Source organism: Erpetoichthys calabaricus, chromosome 4 (genome assembly GCF_900747795.2).
Source record: "Erpetoichthys calabaricus chromosome 4, fErpCal1.3, whole genome shotgun sequence".
NCBI classification, from domain to species: Eukaryota; Metazoa; Chordata; class Cladistia; order Polypteriformes; family Polypteridae; genus Erpetoichthys; species Erpetoichthys calabaricus.
This window is the reverse complement of record NC_041397.2, coordinates 289379427-289394290: the sequence shown is the minus strand read 5'-3', so window position 1 is coordinate 289394290 and position 14864 is coordinate 289379427. Positions and strand designations below refer to the sequence as shown.

At 40.2% G+C, this 14864-nt stretch overlaps 1 protein-coding gene across 2 annotated transcripts in view; it reads right to left on the bottom strand.

Annotated features, from left to right (window-relative positions):
* Nucleotides 1–215: 215 nt before the first annotated feature.
* septin10 (septin 10) overlaps nt 216–14864 on the bottom strand; it is a 70629-nt gene continuing 55980 nt past the window's right edge. The window contains exons 8-11 of one of the 2 annotated variants that reach the window (XM_028800895.2): nt 7261–7393; nt 6272–6462; nt 1377–1455; nt 216–824 (exon numbers count right to left, since the gene is read on the bottom strand). In XM_028800895.2, coding sequence (XP_028656728.1) covers nt 1419–1455; nt 6272–6462; nt 7261–7393 — 361 coding nt within the window. In that variant the 3' untranslated portion in view covers nt 216–824; nt 1377–1418. The remainder of the gene's footprint in view (nt 825–1376; nt 1456–6271; nt 6463–7260; nt 7394–14864) is intronic. The other variant, XM_028800896.2, reaches the window with a different exon arrangement.

Genomic DNA, 14864 nt, shown 5'->3' with positions numbered 1-14864 from the left:
TTCTTTCATCCTTATTAAGCATACCCTACAGCAGTCACTTAACAGCAAAGGCCAAGGCCATCCTTTTATGGAAAGATCTAAACTGTTGCAATAAATTCCTTGTGCAGGGTGGGTTTCTGCCTCAAAAACGAACCTAACCATGGTGCCCCTCACGACCCTGCTTAAAATATATAGATGCATATTTCTGTTTTAGAGAAGCACAAAGGATTCTACTATTTGGCATAATTTTTTTAATAAAGAAATTCAACAAAAAAAAATTAAATACTGATGTTGGTATATATTTTCACCAAGTAACAAGTGGCATGTAAACAAAATAAGATGAAAATTTTCCTCCCTTTTAACTTAATTTGCTATTAAAATGAATATAATAGTTATAAGGCACGTTAAGTTTGCAAGGCAACTGGTGATCAATGCTAGAGTGCGTGTAAAAATAAGATGGCGCTGTGAATAATTTTTTTAAACTCTTCTTTCATATTCTTGATGTTAGATTTTGTTCAACTTGACCCTCTGTCCATACTGTAAAAGTTTAACAAGAAAAAGTTGGCCTTTAGAAGTGCATGCATTTGCAGCTAATGCCAACCCCTGGACTCTTAGAATTCCCTCCCTAAAAATATGGCTGTGTTCTTAGGGTTGTGCTTTCAATATCCAACCCCATATTGTACATAGACAGCAGAGAAGTGACAGTACTGGTGTGTCTGGCAGTGTACAATACAATATAAAAAAATACAATATACAACTTCGATACGACTCGCTTCTGGTATACGAGAATTATAGCTGCTTCATGTATTTGTTCTTTTCGTCTTCGACTTCACATGAATCCAGAGCTGGGAAGATAAAAAGAGAGAAAGGAGGTGACATTGGACTGACATCTTTACCAATGTTTTTAGAATAAAGTACAGCTGTTTACATATACACACTTAATAACTGGAGTGCAAACAGGTTAATTGACTAGCAATTGTGAAGCAGAAGAGAGAACTGAAACGACAACCTTGTGCCTAACAAAAAGACCACCCTGCCAGCCTAACTGACCTCATAGATTAGCCAAATTTTTGAAAACCATGTCCTGAGATTGTAATCTAAGAAGAGCAGGCCTTCGCGATAGTATCATAATATTCTCAAACCCACTTAATCCAGTTCAGGGTCACAGGGGTTCAGAGCCTACTGTGTATTGATTGGTGAATCGTCAATGAAGTGCATGTACATAGCTGTAAATTGTGCCTGTCCGTTGTGGATGAGTGCAAGGAAAAGTTTCCCAGAATTACTGAGTGAAGCGACTACTTTAATTCATCATCCTCTCGGGAGTCTGCATCTAAAGTGTCTACTGTAAATAGGCCCTAGCTGGCCAAAGATTTACATCTCCTGTACCACCGACTCACCAATCAAGACACAGCAACTTCGATGGGAGAAATTGACAGTTTTCATTTCATCGAGTATTCCATGCTACATGCAGTGTCACTGAAATAAATAAATGAAGAAACCATTTAATAAATACATTAAGAAATGGGCAACCAAAACATTTTTAATGAAGCATTTCATTATTTATGCTCACATATCATTCTGCTTTTTTAACTTTTTTGTCACATGAAGTGCCCCAAACCTAACTGAGTGTGCACCATGTTGCTGGGCAGTTTGGCCCTGCAGCAGAATAGCACCATGCAAGACAGCATCTTTAAAATTTACTGAATGAGTCAACACATCCTGGAAGCATTCCCAGGCTTTCTTTAATGCTTTTTAACTTGTATTAAAAAATCTGTGGTGCTTTTATCAGAAACTAGAAAAGTGTGGTTCACAAAAAACAGAATCTCCAGGTTACTTGTGCAGCACACAGGCTAATGGCTCCTAGATATGGTTGCATCTGCGACTACAAAATAGCAGTACCCACTGAGAAACGTGTAGAAAAATATTTCAAGAAAGCCAATTTTAATTGAAACTAAATAAACTAAACAGATCTGTGATGGAATGGCACCCTGTCTAGGTGCTGTTCCTCCCTGGCTGGGATAGGCTCCAGCTGCTCTGCAATCTTGCCCCAGATAAGTGGGTTAGGGAGATGGATTGATGGATGAATGGACAAATAAACTAGATAGATAGATACTGTAGATACTTTATTAATCCCAAGGGGAAATTCACATACCCAGCAGCAGCATACTGAAAAAGAAAATATTAAAGAGTGATAACAATGCAGGTATACAGACAGACAATAACTGTGAATAATGTTAACATTTACCCCCCCACCCCCACCCCCACCCGGGTGGAACTGAATAGTCGCATAGTTTGGGGGAGGAACGATCTCCTCAGTCTGTCAGTTGAGCTGGACATTGACAGCAGTCTGTCGCTGAAGCTGCTCCTCTGTCTGGAGATGACACTGTTTAGTGGATGCAGTGGATTCTCCATGATTGACAGGAGACTGCTCAGCGCCCGTCGCTCCGCCACAGATGTCAAACTGTCCAGCTCCCTGCCTACAATAGAGCCTGCCTTCCTAACCAGTTTGTCTAGGCGTGAGACGTCTCTCTTCTTTATGCTGCCACCCCAGCACACCACCGCGTAGAATAAAACTACACAGATGTCAATCACTTTAACAGTTTGAAAAAAAAATGTGTGTCAACAAAAACTCCTAACACTTTTCAAAATTTCATTTAACCACTTCTAAAAACATTTATAATATTATTGTAAGTCTGGGCAAATGGTTATGAGCAAAAAGGCAATGATAAACAGACACAACATTTAAAATGTAAACAATCTGCCACTGTCTACAACAGAAGCATGAAATCCTTCTTACAAAATAAGACCCTCCTATGTGATCTTCACAATTTCTGAATCAAGGGTAGTAGTTAGTATTAAAAACTGCTTGGGCATTTTTTTTGCAAGTGACAACTGCACACATCAAACACTTATGACAAAGGACAACATCATAGCAGAAAATATAACTTTGATCATACTGATCTGACAAGACTATACAGGGAGTTTTAATAAAGACCAAAAAAAGGGCAACTTAGGTGAGGCTTCCTAACACAAGATAATAGAAAGCATTGCGAAGGTGTAACAAGTGTTGCTAATTCCTCTTACTATAACTTAAAAAAAATAATACAGTATAATTCAAAATTTAGTTAACACATTTAAAAAACAAATGACAATTTGCAATACTTAATAAAAGCATTGACAACTTGAAGAGTCTTATGTGTTGTGGCTGGAGGTTTTGAAATGGACTGCATACTAACTGAAGGAAGAGTGATAAGCAGAATTGTCTGGACTTTCATCATCTCCTCCTTAAAAAGCTTCAAACACTCCTCGTGGGGCCTTACCGATTACTGACTGAAGCTGTGCTGAATCAACTTTGGCAGCTATGGGTAAAGTCTTGCATAAACAGTGCTGATCCTTTGCAACTCAAGTAATCTTCATTAACTTTGCTTAATTTATTGTAGGATACTCTCCCACATATTTATGTATTTTTTTTACTTTTCCTACATGTATCATTATCTCTCTCTCTCTCATCCAGGGTGTGTGTGTGTGTGTGTGTGTACATATAAAAAGTGATCTAATGTTCATCTAGCTCACAAGTATAGACCAATACAGTACCTTTAAGCTAATAACACACAAGCAATTCCAAGCTTTCATGTCTTTTTTGAACAAATCATCAAACATTTGCAGTGAGTTGTGGAAAAGTTAATTGAACCCTTGGACTGGATTGGAACTTGATGAACCTCCCTTGGCAGCAATGACCTCTAACAAGCGCCTTTGGCAGCTGCAGATTCTTGGGATGTCTGGTATGAACGGATGTCTTGAGGTCATTTCACAACATTTATGTTTGGTTAAGGTCTGGACGGTGACTGGGCCACTCCAAAAGGTGGATTTTCATTTTTCTGAAGCCATTCTGTATTAGATTTACTTTGATTTTTTTTTGGAGACATTATCCTGCTGCATCACCCTTCTTCTACTGAGTGTCAGGTGGCAGTCAGTCAACCTGATATTATACTGTAGGATACCTTGATAAATTTAGGAATTCATTTTCCCTTCAATTATAGGAAGCTGACCGGACCTCAAATCATGATCATATCTCCATCGTACTGCTTTATTGGTATGATATTTTTCATGTTGCTCTGTGATGCCCTTGTATATTGTTTCAGAATTATTCAATCTTAGTTTCATTAGTCCACAAAACATTTTCCCAAATGCCACTGTGGAGTGTCAAGGTGGAGTTTGGCAAACTTCAGGCCTGGAGTGATGAATTTTTTGGAGAGAAGTGGCTTCCTCCTTGGTGTCTTGCTATGGACATCATGCCATGCCAATTCAATGTTTCTGTGGATGATAGGCTCATAGACAGAGGTGTTAACCTCGTTCTAAGGATTCCTTCAAGTCTGTAAGCTGTTACTCTGGAGTTATATTTTGTTTTCTCTGAGCACTCTGCATTGTACCTTTGTGAGTCATTTTAGGAAGAGTAGCCTCAATAAAAAATGGTCTTCGTTTACATATAATTGTCTGACTGTGCACTGATGAATATCTAATCTCTTTTAAATGACTTTGCAGGCCTGTCCAGCTTTATTCAAATTAACAATTCTTGATTGTAGATTTTCTTAGATCTCTTTTTTATGAGGCATGCTTTACATAAGCAGATACTTCTTCTAAATAGCAAACTCAAAATGTCTAAGCTTTTTTTTATTGGTCAAAGCATCTCTAAATCACACCTCTAATCTCATTTCATTGATCAGACTAACTTCTAACTTCTGATTCCAATTAGCTCCAACTGTTGAAGTCCCTCACCTAGGGGTTCACATACTTTTTCCAACCTGTACCTGTGAATGTTTAAACAATGTTTTCAATACATACAAGAACAGTACAATAACTTGTACCTTGTTAATTGATTCAGACCTTGTTTGTTGATTATTGTAACTTAGATGAAGATTACATTTTAAGGCAAATTTATACGTAAATGTGGTTATTTACAAAGGGTTTGCATACTTTTTCTTGACACTGTCTGCCTGTCTGATCATCCATGAATATATGGATACAGCACATACACAAACACATCTGTGAATAAAACTCTGTACAGTTATTAGTGTTGGAAAATCCCAGAAGCATATTGGTTTGGAGCTCACCAGAGTTTGTGCCCACTAACATATATTTACTTTGTAGCTTAAGATAAGGAAAGTCATGTGCTAGACCAGTCAAGGAGGGCAGCAGTGGCTGTAGGTTTTGATTCTAACCTTTTTCTTAATTGGTGACCAGTTTTCATTGCTAATTAACTCCATATTCTTTCTATTCTTTTAATCAATTTTGTTTTACGATTTGTTCCTATGAAATGATTAATATATTTTCTTAAATGGCACCCAAAGAAGACCAACTCAGTCTGGGCCTGAAACTCCAACCAATTTCACTCCAACCAGTTGGTTAACTAGATGCGGATTCTTGTGATTCTTTAATTCCATGGCTTGCTGCTTCTCTCATTGTACTGTAACATGCATTTCCAAAATTGTTGATTTTCTCTTTTCTAAGAGCACTGTTAAAATGTTTTGTGGACCTGAGCAGACCAACATTTCTGAGACCTTCATCTTTCTTTATTTTCAGATATTGTATGATGGACACAGTTTGCTGCTCATGTTTTGGTTCTTTTTTGTATCTCATTATTGTTTGGTTGCTAATTAAGTAGTACTACCGTGTTAGCCATTATGAATGTAGAGAAAAGCCTAGCAAAATGACACCTTTTATTGGCTAACTAAAAAGATTACAATATGCAAGCTTTGAGTGGCCTCGAAAGCTTGCATATTGTAATCTTTTTAGTTAGCCAATAAAAGGTGTCATTTTGCTTGGCTTTTCTCTACATTGCTAATTAAGGAAAAAGAAACAATCAAGGGGTCTGAGTCTTCAAGAGCAAGTCAATTAAAATAATTCAAAAGAAGTTACTTAGCAATAAAAATAGGTCACTAATTAAGAAAAGGGTTAGAATGAAAACTTGTAGCCACTGCGACCCTCCAGAACCGGAGTTTGAGACCCCTGTGCTAGACATATCTGCTTTACTAGCAACATTCCATCCCCTCACATAGACATATTCATGAAAGACTGTGTTCTTAAATTTGTTTTACTAAAGGGAATTTCTGTTGTTTATCTGGGTCAAAATGCATTTCTGGGGGGAAAAAAGGCACTGTTCTAACTAATTAGAGCTAGCACATCGCGGATATTCTATATAGTGGGGCTCCCAGGGGGAGCTTTTTGTATATAAAACAAACAGAAAATCTTAAGCATGGTATGTTTAAAGCTAGGTGAAAGAAAACATTCTTACTTCTTGCGATCTTTATCCCTTTTAATGTTCATGCTAGATGAACTGGAGAAGGCCTGGGCTTGCAGAAGTTCTGCTGCAGATTTCCTCTTGTTAAAAGCATTAATTTCATCCTCCAAAAGTTTTTTCTTTTCATCCAATTTCATCCTTTCCTCCTGGTGAAGTCTCTTCAGCTGTTCAAACTTGTTTTGGAGCTGCCAAATACAAGTTATTTCAAATTCTTAAAATGAAAAACCACAAAGTACAGAAAAATGCTGGTATTGTGACTGCAATGGTGGCATATTGCCACATGGTGGCAGAATATTATAAAGGATTCTTACAGGTGTTATGGTATTTGCTTTACTGCTACTTAATATTATAAAAATAATTCATGCATGTATATATACAGATATGAAAGGCACTATATAATAAATAGGTATAAAAGAAACTACCAAAACAGAAAGACAGACAGACAGATATGAATGGTGTTATTTAATGGAAAGACACAAATATAGAGATGAAGGGCACTACACAATAAGTAGAAAGATAGCTATGAAAGACACTATATAGGAGTTGACTAATAGTCAAAAGAGTATGACATAAAAAGAGGTGGGGCACTTGCCACTACTTTTTATGCCATTTGTGTTCTCTCCTAACTAGAAATATACATTTGACTGTGCCATGATATAAAATGTGCCTTTAAACTTTTTATCTAGATTGCAGATGATTAGAAAACGTTTCAAAATGCCAACCCTCAAAGAGAGAGATCAAGCAGGACCCCAGGTAAAAACTAGTGGCACTTCAAATGGATGAAGATGATTGCTGAAACAACCAACACAATTTTGAATCCATATTTTTTGCAATTAAAAAAAAAATTATAAATGTGGAGACCATTTTCTGGTTCTCTTTTATATTATTTTAAAATGAATTAAATAAATATAAAATTATCATAAGTAAAAATAAGTTTGCTGGAAGCTACTTTATATGTGTAGAATTTTTCACCTTCTCCTTACCTCCCTCTCTGCTTCTTTGAGTTCTGCCTCCTTCTCCTTGACTCTTTGCACAAATGTCTGTCTCATCTCATCTTCTCTCCTCTGAAGTTCCAAAAGAAATTCTTGCCTTTTAATTTCATATGTTTCTTGAAGGCTACGCCAACACAGAGAAAAAAAAAAATATATATACATATATATATGTATACGAGAAGTTTCAGCTGCACTAAAGAGGGGGTGAGGAACTCCAGATGCCACAGGTACTGCCCTCTTTTCGGTGTTGTTGCACATCAGAAGCATGAGCACCTGGAGTCATCCAGACCACACAACCAAGTACTGGAGGAACCATGTCACCAACCAAGAAATTCATGGGGGATTTCCAATGACAGTAAAAGCAGAACAAGAGAAGCCAAGGGCAGTCCAAAGATCTTATTTGTGGAAGGAAGACCTTTGCCAGAAGGGAAACAGCACCATATTCCTGGGGAGAGTCAAGCTGAGCTGGAGACCAGCTCCATCTGCATAAAGTACACCCCAAATTGGTCATACCTGACACCGCTCCTGTTGGAAGAGTCTGGCGATTTAAATGTAATCATTTGATTGTCCAAATTAAATGAAATATGAGGAGCTTGCAGGAAAGTTTTGATGACAGCCATCTAGTGTAGATCTGCATGCATGAGGAGTGCAGAGGGGAGAACTTAATGCCAAGTGAACTTATGTGCAAAATGAAAATGACTGCAGTAGGGTGTACTAATAAAGAACTTTATTTAATAATAAAATGAAAGTCTTGCTTGTACCACTTGTAGTATGTGCAAAGAGCATAGAAATAGGATTTCATGATACATGAACCTATGTGTAGGATGTCATTTAAATAATGATAATAATAATAATAAATGTATATACAGTACCACATTTCATAGAAACAGTGCTGCTCAGTAATTTACAAAAAAATACAATAAAATTTACTGTTGGAAAACAATTATAATCATAAAGACAGACACTAATAAATAAACTGCTGAAATGTAATAATAAAAAGAAATTAGCAATACATAATTTGCCTGCCTACTCACTCACTCACTCACTCACTCACTCACTCACTCACTCACTCACTCACTCACTCACTCACGTCCATCTGAAGCCGAATGCGCAGTCGCCTTCTGCGCACGTCCGAAGCTAAATGCGCAGTCGCCTTCTGCGCAGCTGCCCGAAAAACCTTACGAGACCGACATCCAACCCCAACATGGCAGCAGGCGGCGGATTTACGGCCGCAAACATTCAAAGAGAAAGACAACTTCGATTAAAGCTCTAGAGGCCTGAAAGGCGATTTCGACTACAGCTTGAGGTCTAATTACGCATTCTGATTCAATTACGCATTCATTCAATACACTTATATCAGGTTTGTGGTGCTTATACTTATTACTATTCCATATTGTACTGGAACATTCATCATTCAATATTATACTATAGGCCTGGAAAATTCATCAACTAACAGTATAAGCCTGTACGGGTAATGAGTAAAGCGGACTACAATCATTACAAAACGACTTCTTCGTTACTTATCATTTGTTCTTCATACACTGCTGACACAAACTCGTGCCCGTTTCATCTTACGTTGTCGAAACGGGCTCTTTGTCTAGTGAATTTATATGTGGGACACTGTTCAAATTATTCACCCATATATTGTAATGACTGTGCTAATAAAGGACTTCTTTTATTAGATAGATAGATAGATAGATAGATAGATAGATAGATAGATAGATAGATAGATAGATAGATAGATAGAGTGGTGTGAAAAACTATTTGCCCCCTTCCTGATTTCTTATTCTTTTGCATGTTTGTCACACAAAATGTTTCTGATCATCAAACACATTTAACCATTAGTCAAATATAACACAAGTAAACACAAAATGCAGTTTGTAAATGGTGTTTTTTATTATTTAGGGAGAAAAAAAATCCAAACCTACATGGCCCTGTGTGAAAAAGTAATTGCCCCCTGAACCTAATAACTGGTTGGGCCACCCTTAGCAGCAATAACTGCAATCAAGCGTTTGCGATAACTTGCAATGAGTCTTTTACAGCGCTCTGGAGGAATTTTGGCCCACTCATCTTTGCAAAATTGTTGTAATTCAGCTTTATTTGAGGGTTTTCTAGCATGAACCGCCTTTTTAAGGTCATGCCATAGCATCTCAATTGGATTCAGGTCAGGACTTTGACTAGGCCACTCCAAAGTCTTCATTTTGTTTTTCTTCAGCCATTCAGAGGTGGATTTGCTGGTGTGTTTTGGGTCATTGTCCTGTTGCAGCACCCAAGATCGCTTCAGCTTGAGTTGACGAACAGATGGCCGGACATTCTCCTTCAGGATTTTTTGGTAGACAGTAGAATTCATGGTTCCATCTATCACAGCAAGCCTTCCAGGTCCTGAAGCAGCAAAACAACCCCAGACCATCACACTACCACCACCATATTTTACTGTTGGTATGATGTTCTTTTTCTGAAATGCTGTGTTCCTTTTACGCCAGATGTAACGGGACATTTGCCTTCCAAAAAGTTCAACTTTTGACTCATCAGTCCACAAGGTAATTTTCCCAAAAGTCTTGGCAATCATTGAGATGTTTCTTAGCAAAATTGAGACGAGCCCTAATGTTCTTTTTGCTTAACAGTGGTTTGCGTCTTGGAAATCTGCCATGCAGGCCGTTTTTGCCCAGTCTCTTTCTTATGGTGGAGTCGTGAACACTGACCTTAATTGAGGCAAGTGAGGCCTGCAGTTCTTTAGACGTTGTCCTGGGGTCTTTTGCGACCTCTCGGATGAGTCGTCTCTGCGCTCTTGGGGTAATTTTGGTCGGCCGGCCAATCCTGGGAAGGTTCACCACTGTTCCATGTTTTTGCCATTTGTGGATAATGGCTCTCACTGTGGTTCGCTGGAGTCCCAAAGCTTTAGAAATGGCTTTATAACCTTTACCAGACTGATAGATCTCAATTACTTCTGTTCTCATTTGTTCCTGAATTTCTTTGGATCTTGGCATGATGTCTAGCTTTTGAGGTGCTTTTGGTCTACTTCTCTGTGTCAGGCAGCTCCTATTTAAGTGATTTCTTGATTGAAACAGGTGTGGCAGTAATCAGGCCTGGGGGTGGCTACGGAAATTGAACTCAGGTGTGATACACCACAGTTAGGTTATTTTTTAACAAGGGGGGCAATTACTTTTTCACACAGGGCCATGTAGGTTTGGATTTTTTTTCTCCCTAAATAATAAACACCATCATTTAAAAACTGCATTTTGTGTTTACTTGTGTTATATTTGACTAATGGTTAAATGTGTTTGATGATCAGAAACATTTTGTGTGACAAACATGCAAAAGAATAAGAAATCAGGAAGGGGGCAAATAGTTTTTCACACCACTGTAGATAGATAGATAGATAGATAGATAGATAGATAGATAGATAGATAGATAGATAGATAGATAGATAGATAGATAGATACTTTATTAATCCCAAGGGGAAATTCACATATTCCAGCAGCAGCATACTCCATCCATCCATTTTCCAACCCGCTGAATCCGAACACAGGGTCACGGGGGTCCGCTGGAACCAATCCCAGCCAACACAGGGCACAAGGCAGGAACCAATCCCGGGCAGGGTGCCAACCCACCGCAGGACACGCAGCATACTGATAAAGACAATATTAAATTAAAGAGTCATAACAATGCAGGTATAACAGACAGACAGTAACTTTGTATAGTGTTAACGTTTACCCCCCCGGGTGGAATTGAAGAGTCGCATAGTGTGGGGGAGGAACGATTTTCTCAGTCTGTCAGTGGAGCAGGACAGTGACAGCAGTCTGTCGCTGAAGCTGCTCTTCTGTCTGGAGATGATACTGTTTAGTGGATGCAGCAGATTCTCCATGATTGACAGGAGCCTGCTCAGCACCCATCGCTCTGCCACAGATGTCAAACTGTCCAGCTCCGTGCCTACAATAGAGCCTGACTTCCTCACCAGTTTGTCCAGGCGTGAGGCGTCCCTCTTCTTTATGCTGCCTCCCCAGCACACCACTGCGTAGAAGAGGGCGCTCGCCACAACTGTATGATAGAACATCTTCAGCCTTCTAAGGAAGTATAGTCAGCTCTGTCCTTTCTTGCACAGAGCATCAGTCCAGTCCAATTTATCATCCAGCTGTACTCCAAAGTATTTATAGGTCTGTACCCTCTGCACACAGTCACCTCTGATGATCACGGGGTCTGTGAGGAGCCTGGGCATCCTGAAATCCACCACCAGGTCCTTGGTTTTGCTGGTGTTCAGTTGTAGGTGGTTTGAGTTGCACTATTTAACAAAGTCCTTGATTAGGTTCCTATACTTCTCCTCCTGCCCATTCCTGATGCAGCCCACGATAGCAATGTCGTCAGCGAACTTTTGCACGTGGCAGGACTCCGAGTTGTGTTGGAAGTCCGATGTATATAGGCTGAACAGAACCGGAGAAAGTACAGTCCCCTGCAGCACTCCTATGCTGCTGACCACAATGTCAGACCTGAAGTTCCCGAGACGCACATACTGAGGTCTGTCTGCAAGATAGTCCACGATCCATGCCACCAGGTATGAATCTACTCCCATCTCTGTCAGTTTGTCCCTGAGGAGCAGAGGTTGGATGGTGTTGAAGGCGCTAGAGAAGTCCAAAAACATAATTCTTACTACACCACTGCCTCTGTCCAAGTGGGAGAGGGATCGGTGTAGCATATAGATGATGGCATCCTCCGCTCCCACCTTCTCCTTATATGTGAACTGCAGAGGGCCGAGGACGTGGCGGACCTGTGGCCTCAGGTGGTGAAGCAGCAGCCGCTCCATGGTCTTCATCACATGTGATGTCAGAGCGACAGGCCTGAAGTCATTCAGCTCACCAGGACGTGATACCTTTGGGACTTGAGTGATGCAAGATGTTTTCCAAAGCCTCGGGACTCTCCCCTGTTCCAGGCTCAGGTTGAAGATGCACTGTAGAGGTCTCCCCAGCTCCAACGCACAGGCCTTCAGCAGTCATGGCGATACTCCATCTGGACCCGCTGCTTTGCTGGCACAAAGTCTCCTCAGTTCTCTGCTCACCTGCGCTGCTGTAATTGTGGGTGGGGATGTCTCTCCTATGCTGGTATCAGCAGAAGGATGGGTGGAGGGTGCAGTACTCTGAGGTGGGTTAGGGTGGTCAAACCTGTTAAAGAAGTTGTTCATCTGGTTTGCTCTCAAACGCCTCTCTAGATGGTGGCACACCGCTTCAAGCGGCAGCCAGTGATGATATTCATCCCATCCCACACTTCCTTCATGCTGTTATTCTGCAACTTCTACTCCAGCTTTCTCATGTACTGCTCCTTCACCGCCCTGAGCTGGACTCGGACTTCCTTCTGCAAGCGCTTGAGCTCATGCTGATCACCGCCTTTAAAAGCTCTTTTCTTCTGGTTCAAAAGGCCCTTGATGTCACTCATAATCCGTGGCTTGTTGTTAGCATAGCAGCATACTGTTCTTACTGGAACTACAATGTCCATACAGAAGTAGTGCAGACAACAACCTGCTCAATGTTCTCACTATATGATCCCTGCAGGATATCCCAGTCCGTAGTTCCAAAGCAGTCTCCCAGAGTCTGCTCTGCCTCAGGGGACCACTTCCTGAATGAGCGTGTGGTTGTAGGTAGCTCCCTCACTTTTGGTTTGTAGTGAGGCTGAAGCAGAACCAGGTTATGATCTGCTTTCTCAAGCGCAGGCTGTAGGGTGGCGCTGTATGCATCTTTAACATTTGCATACAGTAGATAGATAGATAGATAGATAGTAGGTCAATAGTCCTATTTCCCCGGGTGTTACAATCCACATACTGGGAGAAGGCAGGTAATGTTTTGTTCAGCATCACATGGTTAAAGTCTCCAGAGATTAGCACAAGTGCCTCGGGGTGCTGTGTTTGTAGTTTAGCAACAGCGGCGTGGATGATGTCACCCGCTATCTCCACGTCTGCCCGAGGAGGGATGTAAACAATAAAAACAATGACTTGTCCAAACTCTCTGGGCAAGTAATAGGGACGCAGACTTACGGCCAACTGTTCGATGTCCCTGCAGCAAGTGGAGATTTTGATGTTTACATGTCCAGGGTTGCACCACCTTGTATTCACATAGAGAGCGAGTCCTCCTTCTTTCTGCTTCTCGCAGGTATTTGCGTCTATGTCCGCTCTAACTGTGCTAAACCCAGGTAGCTCTACGTTAGCATCTGGGATGTTAGTTGTTAGCCACGTTTCACAAACACACAACAAACTGCATTCTCTGTAGGTCCTGACATTTTTCACAAGCGCAGCCAATTCGGCGATCTTATTTGGTAGTGAGTTCACATTTCCTAGGATCACAGAAGGCACCGAAGGTTTGTATCGCCACTTCTTTGCTAGCTGCTTAGCCTTTAGCTTAGCGCCGGCTCTGCTGCCATGATACAACCTTCTTTACCTTGTCAGGTAAATAGGGAACCACACCGGTACGGGCCTTTGTTCTCAGCGCTTGAAGTTGACTACCTGAATAGGTGAGTCTCGGCGTGTAAAAATTAATTTCCAAGTAGTAAAAAGTGTCCAGGAAACGAGTCCACATAAAAGAAAGTGGTAGGAATGATCAGTGAGATAGAGAAAAAGGTAGAAATATAAAGTCGTACACGGAGCTGCTGGAAAGGCTGCCACTCACGGCGGCACCAAACTGTAACAGGAACTATTAGAGGACTATTGACTATTCAGTCAGATTGCTGCACATAACTAAACCATAAAGGGAAGCACTATGGGTGAAAAAATAAAGTGGCTAGAATTAAAATAAAAACACTCTCCCTCATGCTACTGTATGTGCAATGAATGTAGAGAATAGGGCTAAATTTAACAGGAGTTTAAATGTAAGTTGCCATTGAAATTTTTAAAACATTATTGTGAGAAGTCAAGCAAAATGACACCTTTTATTGGCTAACAAAAAAGATGACAATATGCAAACTTTCGTGGCAACTCGGGCCCCTTCCCCTAATTACATCTTGCCTGAAGAAGGGGCCCGAGTTGCCACGAAAGTTTGCATATTGTCATCTTTTTTGTTAGCCAATAAAAGGTGTCATTTTGATTGACTTCTCACTACATCCATAATGGCTAACACGATACAACACCTTAGTACTAAAACATTATTGAAAATTCTTCCCCATTACGCTGTGTTAATACATAGACTAGAACCCTGACTACCCTCACCCTGATTAATTGAGGTTCTGCATTACCTGCAAGTTTATTAGAGTGTTTTTCTTAAAGCTTTGCCATGAATACTGTAAATACTCTACTTTTAACCTGGACTGTACTGAACAAGCCTTTCGAAAAGCTGGTGACTCACTCACTCATCCCTAAATGCACCCCTCAGCTATTGTCAGTGTGTCGCCAGCATTGACCATGTACACATGCTGTACTGTTTTGTAACTTAAGATTTTTGTGTTTATATATTTCTGAAGTTCATTAAGTCTTCATCTTGAATATCAGAGTTAGCAGAAAATGGAAGCATTTTATAATATCCTTACAACTGAAACTGGAAGCTATGAAGCAGTTGTACCAGGGAGGAACACGGCCATCTGTTTTATCAATTCATTCTGAATTTTATTATTTCTATTTACAA